Source organism: Lottia gigantea (assembly GCF_000327385.1).
Source record: "Lottia gigantea unplaced genomic scaffold LOTGIsca_104, whole genome shotgun sequence".
Lineage (NCBI taxonomy): Eukaryota > Metazoa > Mollusca > Gastropoda > Lottiidae > Lottia > Lottia gigantea.
In genome coordinates this window covers 596344-611620 of record NW_008706849.1, presented here as the reverse complement: position 1 = coordinate 611620, position 15277 = coordinate 596344, and the positions used below count along the sequence as shown (strand labels likewise).

The following is a 15277-nucleotide window of genomic DNA, read 5'->3' as shown; positions in this document are numbered from 1 at the left end:
AATACCCAAACACAACTGGGATGCCTTTAAATTACATTACTAAGCTTCTTATAAGTAAAATAGCAAAATTTTCAATAAATACCACAAAATAGATATGCTACAATTATAAAATTATTCTGCTGAACCGGTAGAACCCAAATATGACATATATTGATCTTAATGATGCCATTCTATCCAATTAAAATTCCAATGCAGTTAATGCCTCTTCCAGACTTGGTTTGCCAACCACTATCCATTTCAAGAAGCATAGACATAGCACAGTTACTAATCGTACTTTGGTATCAAATCAACCATTTAAACCCTAATATCATGCAACTCCTGGTTAAATAGAATCTACTACATCATCCATTTCAATACCAACTTGTCCTGCTTCTAATAAACTCCTTTGATCTGGTGTACCTGGTTTTAAACGTCCACTCAACCTGGAGAGCATACTACCCTGTTTACTGTTACGTCCAAATCCAGGATTGTCATCAATACCACGATGTATAGAGATATTGTCTGAGTTCTGATCTTCATAATATTTAGTATGATATTGAGGTGTCATCATCTTCCTTCGATCTGGTTTCTTGAATCTAAAATAATTTTCAAAGTCCAAAAATTTGAGATTCAGCATCATTAGATAACAAAGCACAAAAATAAAGAAGAAATAAATGAACAAAGGGGAAGTTTTTCTCTTTAACACTTCAATAAGTTTTTCCAGAAACTGATTCACTGGTCATTATTTCAAGAAGCTGTTGATAACAGAATATTTAAAGTTCATGAACTGAGATCTTCAATTGCAGAAAGTGTCATACTTAAGCATATGCTTAAACTTGTGAATATATAAGGTAAAAATTGTTTAAATTTTTCTCATTATTTTTATCAGAATTGAAATAGTATCGATAGTCTTAGAACGTCTTTGCGTTTATAAACCTGAGCACAGATTATGTTTTCAAATTTTGTTTTTACGGAGGACATGTTTCAGCCAAAAATTGAGACTTTTTGTGGATGAAATTTCTAGGAGAGAATTGTGTTTCTTTTTAATGTAAAAGTACATTTCATCAACGCAGAGACATTCTAAGACTACCAGTAATATTTTAAGGCGGACATTCCAATTCTCTTAAAAAATATAGTAAAAATTTCAAAAACATTTCGCTTTGCTCAGATATTAGACATGTAATATTATGAAAATGACTTACGTTTTAAGATATAATGATGAACAAACAACAGATACTGATGATGCAGCCATTGCTGCTGATGCCATCCAAGGTACAAGTTGAAAACCCCATGGAGTAAAAACACCTAGAATTAACAAATATACATTAATTATGAACCTAACAAAGCCATGTCTTTTGTATTATTTCTCGAAAGATATTCTGATATGTGTTAAAAAATGAAAATCACTAGCCCGTGGATATAGTAGGCCAAAATAGATCTTGATCATCAAAATAATGAATATAAATAGTTATCTGTTCATTGATGTGATATGCACAATTTCTGTTAATTCACTTGTGTACTCTGGAATAATAACATATTCTGGATACTGTACCTTTCTACTCATGTAACATGTAACATGTAATATGCACGCAGACTCCCGAAATTGAATAATATAGAAAACATAATACACATACCTGCAGCTATTGGTATACCAACTAAATTATAAATAGATGCAGCTAAAAAATTCATTCTGATTCTTCGTACTGTAGCTCTAGATAGTTTGATAGCTGTATACACATCTAATAGATCATTCTACAGAGAAAAATATATTCATATATATATATAAATGGATTTTTCCTGATTTTAATGGGAAAAGGAAGGGGTGCGCATAATACACGTGTGCGCATTATATTCGGAAATATACGGTACATGTTCTGTATTTTAAGTGGTGTAGTCAAAAAGTCTCTTTGGTTCATGCCTTGCAAATTTCTTTCTATCACAAAGATAACAACTAAGGTTCATGGAATCCTATCTACAAGCTGGTCCTTGGTATTGCCTCTAGATATTGATCTTTCCCATGTCGAGAGAAATAAAGAAAGACTTTCACGTGCCGACAGAAGATTAGAACCCATAACCACCATATGTTTGATTTAAGACCAGAATATTATTATGGTTCTTTGGTCCTTACCTTAATGAGAACAATATCAGCTGCTTCAACAGCTACATCAGTACCAGTACCAATAGCTATACCAACATCAGCTTGAGCTAGAGCAGGAGAATCATTCACACCATCTCCTACCATAGCAACCTTTAAACCACTAGTCTGTAAGATTCTTATCTGTTTTACTTTATGTGAGGGTAAGACTTCAGCAAACACTCTCTTTATACCAACCTACAAATATATTGAAATAAACTGAACTGAAGATAACGTCCAATAGAAACAGAGCTATATTTGATCTTTGGTATTATCATTCATGTCTCATTGAAGCAGCAAAATGTCCAGCTTTGTTTTTATATATTCATCCCAAAACCAAATCTCAAATTTAGGCACTCAAACTTTAAAGGTGGGAAATGACAAGATACGATGTCCAGGGCAGAAATTTCAATGGCTTCTAACTTCTACTTTATCGATATACACAAACTGGTCATCATAGCTTTAATATTTGCACCTAAATGAACAATCCCTGATGTGCACAATACAGTAAAGAATAATTATTTTGAAACTATTGCATATTGAAAGATGTTTACAGATAATAGATTTGAAAGTTCAACAATAACTACCTGTTGTGCTATGGCTTTAGCAGTTTTCTTGTTATCTCCTGTTAACAAAATAACCTCTAAACCAATTTCTTTTAAACAATGGACTGCCAGATGGGCTTCAGCTTTAACTGTGTCTGCTACAGCCAACATGGCTGCCACTCGATTATCTATAGCACACAAGACAGCTGTATGACCTTGTTCTTCGTGTTCATTCATAGCTTGATCCATCTCTGGTGTAACATCTAGACCATTTCTATTCATCCATTCTCTGTTTCCAATCAGTACATCATAGGTTTTAGATGCCATTGCTCCATCATTACCTACATCTAAAATGAAATATTTTTAAAAGCATGAATGGTTTATATTGCAAATCCCTAAAGGTGCAGGCACATGAGCGGTCTTGGTTGGAGACTTTTGTCGCTGATTAGAGTCTTGTCTTGACTGGTACGTGCACACGAGGAGACAAAAATCTCCAGTCGGTCGTTTCCACCTTGTTAATAATCAACTGCGGATCATGTAATTGAAAGGAAAATGAATCTGATTGGATGACGATCTGTCTTGCAGACGATAAAACTATCAGAGACAATTATCCAATTTGTTTGATATATAAATCTTATCGGCGACACGATAATCTTGTCATGGAAGCACGGGCACACATGTGATTTTACTCAAGATTCAACTTGGAGACAAAAGTCTCCCACCAAGACCGCTTGTGTGCCTGTAAATAGGTAATACAGTGAAATTCTGGTTATGAATTCTGATAATTATGATATCAACCATATTAAAACCTTACGAACCTAAAATTCTGAAAGTGGATTTGTGTACCAGCCTCAAAAAAAAGAGGAATTTTAAGTCCTGTCTTCAAATGGTTAAAAATGTATTAATTTCAATATACATTGTGAAATTATTTAGGTTTTAACATTAATGTCAGATATCCTTGTTTTATGAACTTTCTTTGGTTGTAACTTTTTTGATTAACATTGCATAAAGTCTTTTTCTGGTCCTTTTTTTCTTTCATGGATATAAGACACCAACAGATGAATAGCTACCAATTCCTTTGGCTATTACTCATTAAGTCACGAGGATCACCGAAAAAGTGAACTAACCTTCAATATGGGTAGATGATAAATCTTCTTCTACACCAAATATAGGATTATCGATTTTAATACGTAAACTACCAAACTGATTTTTACGATTTTTCACAGCCTCTTTATCAACATTTTCTAATATAGATTCAATCTGAGAGACTTTACATTTCAGACCACAACCAGGTACAGCTTGAAAATCTGATACTTTAGCTAATGATTCTAGCTTTAATGTCTGAAAGCAAAACATTATAATATATATAAATATTCATGATGTCACATGATTTTCAAAGCAACCAATCAACAAGTTTCTACTTGGTTAGTTAACTGTTTGTTTTGTAAAAGATGCAACACTCTTGAAAATCATATGAGTATGAACAACATCTATTGTATGGTAAATGCTGATTTGATTGGTCCAAATTTATCACTTCATAAGAAATATTTGGATTCTATTGTATGGTAAATGCTGTTTTGATTGGTCAAAATTCATCACTTCATAAGAAATATTTGGATTGAAAAGTAACTATTGCTGAGGAGGCAGGGTTTAACAATACTAGAAATGCATCAAATTTTATGAAAAGGAGTTGGAACTACTAATCTATTGCAAAAGTGGAAATTTATTTGCCCACTTAAGCAGCAAAAGAATGCAACATTTTGTTGTTGTGAATTATTTCAAGCTTTGCCTTCAATAGATCTACTATTTATGAAACTAAATGACTAATGAAATAACAGATTCTATGTAATAAAGTATAATTGGATACAAATATTTCCATACCTTAACAAGCATCGTTAGTTTCAATTTGGGAGTAACTATACATGACCTATTGAGTTTATACTTTTTTTTAATTATAATAATCGTACAGCAAACTTACTTGTTTAGCATATTTAACAATAGCAGTAGCTATGGGATGTTCACTGCTATTTTCAGCAGAGCCAGCTATAGCCATTATTTCTATGAAGGAACACACTTTACTCTGTACAAACATAGCCACCCGAGATACCCTAGGTTCACCATGAGTTACTGTCCCTGTCTTGTCAAATACCACATACTTCAACTACAATGTAAAACAATTGTTATTTACAACTACAAAGATACAATTCAAAATTTCAATCTTCTAATAGAAACCCAAACAGTTTTTTGGTCTTGAAATAAATTTTGCTTCATTCTCTTCATTGAACTCAATTTCAGCTTCCAGGGGTTATTCGGCCCCTAACCACAATGGCTTTAACTCAAAACGTTCCCAAAGTCAAAATGTCCCCTTTTTTTTGTCAAAATGGCCCCTATTTTTGTCAAAATGGCCCCTATTTTTGTCAAAATGGTCCTTATTTTTGTTAAAATGGCCCTTATTTTTGTTAAAATGGCCCAGATTTTTGTCAATTTTTCCTAAAAATGACTGCTGATTTCATCTTATTTCAAAATGGTTTAAACTGTTCCCAAAGTCAAACTGGTCCCAAACACTCTGGACAAAATGACCTCTATTTTAGTCAAAATTACTGCTGATTTCATTTTAATTTTATTTCGAAAGGGTTGAAAATTTATGTTACTTCTTACCTTATGAGTAGTTTCCAGGGGTTCCCCGCCTTTAATTAATATACCATTAGTGGCCCCTACTCCAGTTCCTACCATGACAGCTGTTGGTGTAGCTAAACCTAATGCACATGGACATGCTATACTTAATACAGTTATAGCGAACTGAAACGCTCGCTGAAATATCACTTCATGATTTGTTATGTGACCATTTGGCTGAAATAAAAAATGGAAATAGTTTTAAAATCATAATGCATCCTTGCTCGTCATTCAACCTGCTTATGATTGATATACTTCCTCATGTAAAAAGTTCATTGACCACTACCAATGTTTTGCAAAATAGTGTTTGGATTTCAGGTTTCGATTTGCAGTTCGGATCATTAGTATTTGGGTTATTTGTTTGTATTGGATGATTTCAAAACTGCGAAAATAGCTGAATACTTACATTAAAATCTGGTTTAACTAATTTAACATCAACATAACCAATTATAGTCCATATAGTCAATGTTAATAATGATACAGTTACTACACCTGGTACAAAATATCCTGCTATTTTATCAGCTAAATTCTGTAATGGTGCCTACAATATAAACAGTTACTATAAATAATGATACAGTTACTATACCTGGTACAAAATATCCTGCTATTTTATCAGCTAGATTCTGTAATGGTGCCTACAATATAAACAGTTACTATTAATAATGATACAGTTACTACACCAGGTACAAAATATCCTGCTATTTTATCAGCTAAATTCTGTAATGGTGCCTACAATATAAACAGTTACTATAAATAATGATACAGTTACTACACCAGGTACAAAATATCCTGCTATTTTATCAGCTAAATTCTGTAATGGTGCCTACAATATAAACAGTTACTATAAATAATGATACAGTTACTACACCAGGTACAAAATATCCTGCTATTTTATCAGCTAAATTCTGTAATGGTGCCTACAATATAAACAGTTACTATTAATAATGATACAGTTACTACACCTGGTACAAAATATCCTGCTATTTTATCAGCTAAATTCTGTAATGGTGCCTACAATATAAACAGTTACTATAAATAATGATACAGTTACTACACCTGGTACAAAATATCCTGCTATTTTATCAGCTAAATTCTGTAATGGTGCCTACAATATAAACAGTTACTATAAATAATGATACAGTTACTACACCTGGTACAAAATATCCTGCTATTTTATCAGCTAGATTCTGTAATGGTGCCTACAATATAAACAGTTACTATAAATAATGATACAGTTACTACACCAGGTACAAAATATCCTGCTATTTTATCAGCTAGATTCTGTAATGGTGCCTACAATATAAACAGTAACTATTAATAATGATACAGTTACTACACCCGGAACAAAATATCCTGCTATTTTATCAGCTAAATATCAAATAAAGAACCATCAAATGACAACATTTTATCCGTACCTTTGAAGTTTGAGCTTCTTCAACAAGTTTAACAATTTGAGCTAAAGTTGTTTCCGCTCCAACATGAGTAGCTTCTATCAATATCATACCATTTTGATTAATAGAACCACCTATCACAGAAAAACCTGAAATTGATGAGAGCAGAGACTATCAAAATAAGGTCTACAAGCTAAAATCTTGTGATAGGATAAGAAATTAAATATTTATTATCTGTATACCAGGTGGTACTCGATTGGTGACTTTGTCTCTTTGAGGATTCATCAGCCGGAAGGTAAAAAAAACAAGAATGTGTTTAACAAGCACCAAACACAAAACAGAATTCAAAGCGAAACAAATAGAAGGGTCAATTTTGTGCATACAATTCGATTAACACCAGTTTAGAACATGTACATCGATCACCACTTTTTTTTCACAATTTATAACAATATGTAATCATTGCCGTCTTATCTGATCATTTTTGAAATCGAAATCAACCCAAATCTTGATTGTCTAAAATGACAAATCTATGGTGAGAAAATTTTAAAATGTAAGGAATGGAGTAAGGCCAAATGAGTGCTTAGGGAAACCCTGAAAATGGTTTTCCACAGAGGCTCTGTAGGATAACAGTAGAAGTTTAAAATCTGGTTCTAAAACTGTGCTCAAATTAAGGAAAGAATAAAGGATGTAATGATTTTGACTTACCAACTTGTTTAACTACTGGCATACTTTCACCAGTAATTAGAGATTCATCACAAGTAGAATGTCCATAAACAACTTTACCATCTACTGGTATCTTATCTCCTGGTACAACCTGTACAAATTTACAGAAATTAGCCATTAAATCCTTCTCCATTTTGACTGTAGACATCTCCAATTTGAGGTTTTGTAGCACAGTTCGTTGGAGCATAAATTCTTTAAATGACAACGTGTGTTGTGTTATATCCAAAAATCGCGGTTGTGCGTTCTAATCTCAGTCAGCTTGTACAATGAGCATGAATAAGCTATTTTCCATTGTCATTCCAGCCAAACCAGCTGAAAATGATTAGGGATAATCTGGGAAAGATCAATGCCAAGAAGATTGACCAAGGACCAGCTAATTTGTTATGTCTACTCTGTACTTTACTTGTTTAAAAGAAGAAATCTATTTGCTGATTGATTTGGAGATATGTTTAGACAAAGAAACAGGAAAGTTTTGAATGCAACTCACCTTGAGAATATCTGAACGCTGTACAAGATCAACTTTAATACTGGTTTCATTTATAATATTATATTCTTTATCAACATCTACTAATAGAGCTACAGCAGGTTGTAATGACATTAACTTAGCTAATGCTTCACTAGTTTTACCCTGAAATATAAGAATATTCTTTATCTACATCTACTAATAGAGCTACAGCAGGTTGTAATGACATTAACTTAGCTAATGCTTCACTAGTTTTACCCTGAAATATAAGAATATTCTTTATCTACATCTACTAATAGAGCTACAGCAGGTTGTAATGACATTAACTTAGCTAATGCTTCACTAGTTTTACCCTGAAATATAAGAATATTCTTTATCTACATCTACTAATAGAGCTACAGCAGGTTGTAATGACATTAACTTAGCTAATGCTTCACTAGTTTTACCCTGAAATATAAGAATATTCTTTATCTACATCTACTAATAGAGCTACAGCAGGTTGTAATGACATTAACTTAGCTAATGCTTCACTAGTTTTACCCTGAAATATAAGAATATTCTTTATCTACATCTACTAATAGAGCTACAGCAGGTTGTAATGACATTAACTTAGCTAATGCTTCACTAGTTTTACCCTGAAATATAAGAATATTCTTTATCAACATCTACTAATAGAGCTACAGCAGGTTGTAATGACATTAACTTAGCTAATGCTTCACTAGTTTTACCCTGAAATATCAAATAAACAGAATCTTTACCAAATACTGTATGTTTCCATGTATGATACATAGTTTTTCCATCCCAAAAGGAGACCTTAACAAGAAGGGGTGCACACTATGTACAGTGAAATATATTTTGAGTATATTCAGCCCTGTTCGTTAGGGTGGATTTTGTGGGGACAGCAAAAACATCTTCAGCTAAGCAGAGATTGATTCATTTCATTTGTACAAAATCAAAAAGAAATAGATTTTGATATGTTTTTAGCACCTCATTATTGCAAGAAATGAGTTCTGTGGGCCTTTAATTTTTCAAATTCTGAGCCCCAGTACCAAATCATTCCGGAGCAGAGTATATTTTTCCCCTCGAAAATACAACAAATCAATGTTGAGGATCAGCCATTTTGTTTTCCTTTATTGCCTTTCAAGGTAATGTTATGTTTATAGAATCAATTTGGTATATTCATACACCCATAATTTTCAATGTTATTATTCCTAATTTTAACCCTCTAGCTCTCAACTATATTTTTTCACATATTTTATGATATAATATCAAAATTGGGTTCATGGATTATAAAGAGATGCAGGGCATTCTTCAAAATATTTAGGTGTAATTGAAAGCCAATTCATTAGAAACGGAAATTTAGAGAGACAAAAAACAACTTAACAGAATTGATGTTGGTCAAAAACATTTCTATGGGTTTCATTTATCAGTGAAGGGATTGATGCAAATTGATGCTGTCACATAAAAAATTTTGAAAGCCTCTTTACAATCCTTGAAATAAAATATGAACATTCGGAAATAATAGCCCAAACTGCTTACCTTGGCAATATGTTCCAGCCATCTACCAAGTGAAATAAACACCATCAACATAGGAGTGGTTTCAAAAAATGTCATCGGACTGGTTATTTCTTTTAATGCCATGGCAACCACACAGACTATAACTGAATATATATAAGATATAGAGGTAGCTAAAACTACCAACACATCCATATTAGTAGCACCATGTTTCACTGCTTTATATGCCTGTATATAGAAATATCTTCCACCAATAAACTAAAATAGAAAAATAAAAGAGATTATTTCATTGCATTGAAATTATGTGATTCTTTACCAGCTATTTTGAAAAGTGATACAGAGTGTTGCTCTATTAGACATCTATCAGCAAACATTTAGACCAGTAAAAGTGCTTTTTCTGAAATTCTTGAATTGAAATGAAAATTGGAAAACATATATTCGCCTACATAACCAACAGCTGATTTTATTTTGTTCATTTTGACAAAATGTGTTGGCTTTTTCATTTTGGCTTTTCTTTTTAACATTTTTCTTATCATTCATGCATTTTATTTTTCTTTAAGATTTTCATCAAAGACAAAAACCAACCTGAACTGGTGTAGCTAGTATAAACATCAGTAAATTTTCTAGAGAAAGGCCTGGTGTTACCATGACTTTATTTTTACCATGACCCAGTAAGGTGGTATGTGGTGTGGTGGTAATATTAGATGTTATATGAGTAGGTTGTGGTGTCGGGGCAGGTTCAGGACCAGGTGCCACCATAAAGTAAACCATGACTATCATTGATGGTATACCAAATATCAGTGCCCATAAAAATGATGTCCTCCATCTGAAATCAAATGAAACAGTGAGTGGTAATGAAAACATTTTTCAATTTAAAGCCTCGTTGAGAATTGCTGCAAGCACGCTATTTCAGAATTTTAGAGTACATTTTTATCTACAAGGTAAATGTCTGTTGACGATTGAAAAAAAAAGAGAAATTTAAATGCACGTTTTCTGAAAGCTTACTTTTTTATCTCATCTCTAAGATCATATCTTGATGAACCTTCATCTTCACTTGTTCTTAATGATGCTTCAAAACCAAGACCCTAGAATAAAGAAAAAGGTTTAAAGGGGCAAATGTGGCATTTTTGGGGGTTCATGTTGGTCTTGAATAGATGTTAAAAGTTTTCAGAAGTACTAAAAATATATGTAAATCACATAATTCCTTTAAAAATATCTCAAACTCGGAATTTCTTTGCCTATTTCTATAGATGTCTTTTCTATATATCACAGAGTATCTTAAATTGACTTGTCGTCATTTTAACATTCAAATACGGATAATTCTGAACACACATAGATTTGAAGGCTCAAATTTGGACGGTGAGCTGTGAACACTAAAAAATTCCCGTTTCTGAGACGAAAGTATTATTTGTCAAAAAATGGCGCACCTGTTGCTTCAAAAGGTACTTTTGGCAGAAAATGACCCAAATTTTGGAATAAAAAATGGCCCTTGGTAAAAAATATTTTCAAAATCAAAATATGTGCCATTGGTTACATTTCTATCACTTCTATTTGGAAACTGATATTCCAATTTACTAAGTTTATCAGTAAAATACGATTAACCAGCCAAAAGTATGCAAATTTTAATTGATAACAGTTTATCTCCTTGAAGTTGAGAACATGACTAAAGACTATATATACATATATATGAATAAGCTTAATCACAATATGGTTCTATACATTTATTGTACCTTTAATGCAGCTATGATGTCTCTAGGACCTGTAACTTCTACATCATACATGAATTTTCCACGACACGTTGCCAAGGCAACAGACGCTTTCTGAATACCAGGTTTTTTAAGTAGAGTAGATTCTATTAAATGAACACAAGATGAGCATGTCATTCCCTGAATCTGAAATAAGAAGTGGACTTTTAAGTCTAGTCTAGACTGTCTAGATTTGAATATCAATAAATAAAAATAATGCCAAAAAAAAAAAAAATATAAATAAAGAATTCATTATTAAAGTAATACTACAACTTAGTATGGATATAAAATTTAAAGTCTATAACTTGGTTAATAAGTGATTATATTCATCAGTTGAACATACCAGGTGCCATGACTAAAGAATAGAATCTCTATACAAGATGCTATATCCATTAAACTAAGTAATTATTGAAAAATGAATACCTAATAAAGTTTTCTGAAAAAGGATGTGAATGAAAAAAGCTGCAGCTTTACTATTATTTAGATCAAGGACAATAATTCTGTATCTAACTGAAGTTTAGTGCCCAAATTTAAACCCTTATTGATCATCATTATAAAATATGAGGTTTGAACATTATCTATGTAGAACTTTTAATTGTGAATAAACAAATGGGTGCAATCAATGCAGATCCACAAAAACCACCAAAAAAATGAGAACCAGGTTAAAGTTACTCACACTTAATTCTACTGTTCCTTGACCAGCTACCTCCCCATCAATAATGTTGGCATTAAAACCTAAATCATTGATAGCATTAGCTATTTGTGAGGGTAAAATATAGGAGGCATCATATTTAACTTCTGCTTTCTGAGCTAATAATGCTACTAGAACACTTACAACACCTACAAAATATCAATCATAATGATTATATACAGTAAGCTGATGGGTAACATGTGAAATAATGGTTACAGCTCAGTCCAACAAAGCCTTTACAATGACATTATATGCATTATAACAATGATTGACAAGCCAAACACCCTTTCTATAGGCTCTTTCTATAGGATTCAAATTTCTTACCTTAAGAGGCATTTAATAATTGGGCTGGGCACAATTATATGGATAGCAATTACTTTAATAAATAACTTGCAACATTTCGAAACTGTTGTTTACACATTGCACCAGTTAGTTACGCTACTGAGACTAAAATCTAAAAATATACCTACCATCTATTTTACCAATATTTTTTTCTATTGCATTGACACATGAAGCACAAGTCATTCCTGTGACTTTAAAATAAGCTTTCTCATAATCCTCATCATCCTGTATTTCTACTTTCTTTCTATTGACGTCTATTTGACTAGCAGATCTACTCATTTCTTTATTTTTGAAGGAGGGTGCACCATCTGAAAAAATGTCAATTTAGAAGCATTCATTCAAAAATACTGGCATGTGACCCATACAGATTTATAATTCAATTCATCTATTAATTGAGTTGATTTGGCTGTAAATACCTTGGATATCTGCTCTATGGTTTTGTGGCCTATAGGTAGAGTTGTTTTAGGAAATATTTGGCTGCACCATCCTCTCGAGACTGGGAATATTAATAGGGGAAATAATGACCTCGTAAAGGGACAACTGTCGAGGTTAAAATTCAAAATGCAGCATCTCTGTGGAAGGACATCTAAAGCTCCCATGGAGCATCACTGAGGATTCTCCCTCAAATTTTTTTTTTTAGATAGAACTGATTTGGTGCATTTTGACACATATTGACATGCATTCTGGGGCAAAAACGTAGATATTGTTTGGAATTCATTAGAAATGAAATAGGGGTACAATTGGCAGTACAATTTTCTACGCTGACTTCACCACTGCTTTTTAATCAAACCTGTAAGAAACCACATTTTGTTAATTTTGTTTTCAAGTTTAATATTGAAAATATACTATAAGCTTACCTTTAATGGAAGCTTCAAAGCCCATATCATCTATTGCTTCACATAACATTATTGGTGAAGTTACATCTGATAAATAGGTTATGTGGCCTTCTTGATCAGCTAGAGAAACTTTGATTTTCTTAACTCCTGGGTGTTCACTAATTTTACCTTCTATAGTTTTTACACAAGAGTTACAAGTCATACCTTTAATATTCAATATCACAGATTTGCTTTGGTTTGATGAAGCAGACGTAACATTTTTCACAGAGTTTTTGTTAGAGGCTACACTAGCCTCAAACCCCATGTCCTCTATCATTTCTGCTATGTCTGCTGGATTTGTTATGTCTGGGTTGAAAGTCACTAAACCTTCCTCTTTTTCAAGAGAAACTTTAATTGTTTTTATGCCTGATTTCTTTGAGATGTTCGCCTCGATATTTCGTACACAGCTCATACATGTCATACCTATAATATTCACCATGCAACTATCCTCTTTAGATCCTCGGATGGCAATTTCTTCAAATTCATCACCAATACTGATTTTTTTAGTCTTAGCAACGGAGGCGTCAAAACCCATATCCTCAATTTGTTCACAAAGCTTTTGTGGAGATGTTTTTATTGGATGATACATGACAGTAGCCTCATTTTCAGATAAAGAAACTTTAATATCTATGACGCCCTTTTGAGTCGCCATCTTGGTTTCTATGTTTTTGACACATGATTGACAGGTCATTCCTATCACTTGAATTTTCACACATTCTGATTCGTTTGATTTTTCGTTAACTTTAGCCTCAAAACCCATATCATCTATAGCTTCTGCTATTTTCACTGGGCTGATTTTACCGGGATTGTATTGTACGTCTGCTTGCATGTGTTCAAGAGAAACTGAAATACGATCAATTCCATCTAATAATGAGATGTTGCCTTCAATAGATCGCACACACGACATACATGTCATACCAACAATATGAACAATGGTGGAGGATTGTAAATTCTGAATGTTCTGAGTTGAAGGACTGTGATGAACATCTTTTATGTGTGCTTCGAAGCCCAGATCTTCAATTTTAGCGGCAAGATTTGGTGGGTTTGTTTCAGTAGGTCGATAGTTGATTACTGCTTTCTTACTCTCTAGTATTACCTGAAATGATCAAAAATAACTTTTTCATAAATTTTTCAGCAAATTCTGTTTTGGATTAAAATAAATAAATAATTATAATTAAAATATTATCAAATTATTTTCAACTGATTCTTTTTTTTTGTGTCCCAAAAAGAATATTTAGGTTTAATAACACAATAATTACCGGTAGTTTTTGGTAGTTTCGACGTTTCAAGATATCCATTGTTATTATTTCAAATTTGGGCGATCTCCAACAGACAGAATTTATGTTTTACCCCACAAATAGTCTATACAACAGTAAACAAAAATGAAAATTCAAAAAGATAACAAAGTAAGTCAATGGAGAGATTCAATGTAAAAGTCAACAGAAAGTTGAAAGGTTTATTCCTTATCAACAAACACTGTCAAACTATAAAACACCATTATCAACTCACACTGCCAAACTATAAAACACCATTATCAACTCACACTGTCAAACTATAAAACACCATTATCAACTCACACTGCCAAACTATAAAACACCATTATCAACTTACACTGTCAAATTATAAAAACACCATTATCAACTTACACTGTCAAACTATAAAACACCATTATCAACTCAGACTGTCAAATTATAAAAACACCATTATCAACACACACTGTCAAATTATAAAAACACCATTATCAATACACACTGTCAAACTATAAAAACACCATTATCAACTCACACTGTCAAACTATAAAACACCATTATCAATTTACACTGTCAAATTATAAAAACACCATTATCAACTTACACTGTCAAACTATAAAACACCATTATCAACTCAGACTGTCAAATTATAAAAACACCATTATCAACACACACTGTCAAATTATAAAAACACCATTATCAATACACACTGTCAAACTATAAAAACACCATTATCAACTTACACTGTCAAACTATAAAAACACCATTATCAACACACACTGTCAAACTATAAAAAAAAACATTATAAACAAATACTGTCAAACTTTTAAAACATACATTGACAAACAATATAAGCACCATTATCAACACACATTGGCAAACAATATAAACACTGTTATCAACACACACTGACAAATAATATAAACACCATTATCAACATACACTGACAAA

General features: G+C 32.4%; 1 protein-coding gene across 1 annotated transcript; it reads right to left on the bottom strand.

The window, feature by feature from the left end:
• Positions 1-322: 322 nt before the first annotated feature.
• LOTGIDRAFT_136210 (hypothetical protein) lies at positions 323-13836 on the bottom strand (the record flags this gene model as incomplete). The annotated part of the gene is made up of 20 exons (XM_009046658.1): positions 323-575; positions 1182-1284; positions 1614-1731; positions 2108-2311; positions 2698-2999; positions 3822-3999; positions 4637-4819; positions 5317-5508; positions 5738-5872; positions 6747-6871; positions 7428-7536; positions 7933-8073; positions 9448-9681; positions 10009-10073; positions 10170-10249; positions 10429-10508; positions 11154-11315; positions 11845-12008; positions 12330-12437; positions 13224-13836. The coding sequence occupies 20 exons, from the start codon at positions 13834-13836 to the stop codon at positions 323-325; spliced, it is 3549 nt and encodes a 1182-aa protein (XP_009044906.1).
• Positions 13837-15277: the final 1441 nt, after the last annotated feature.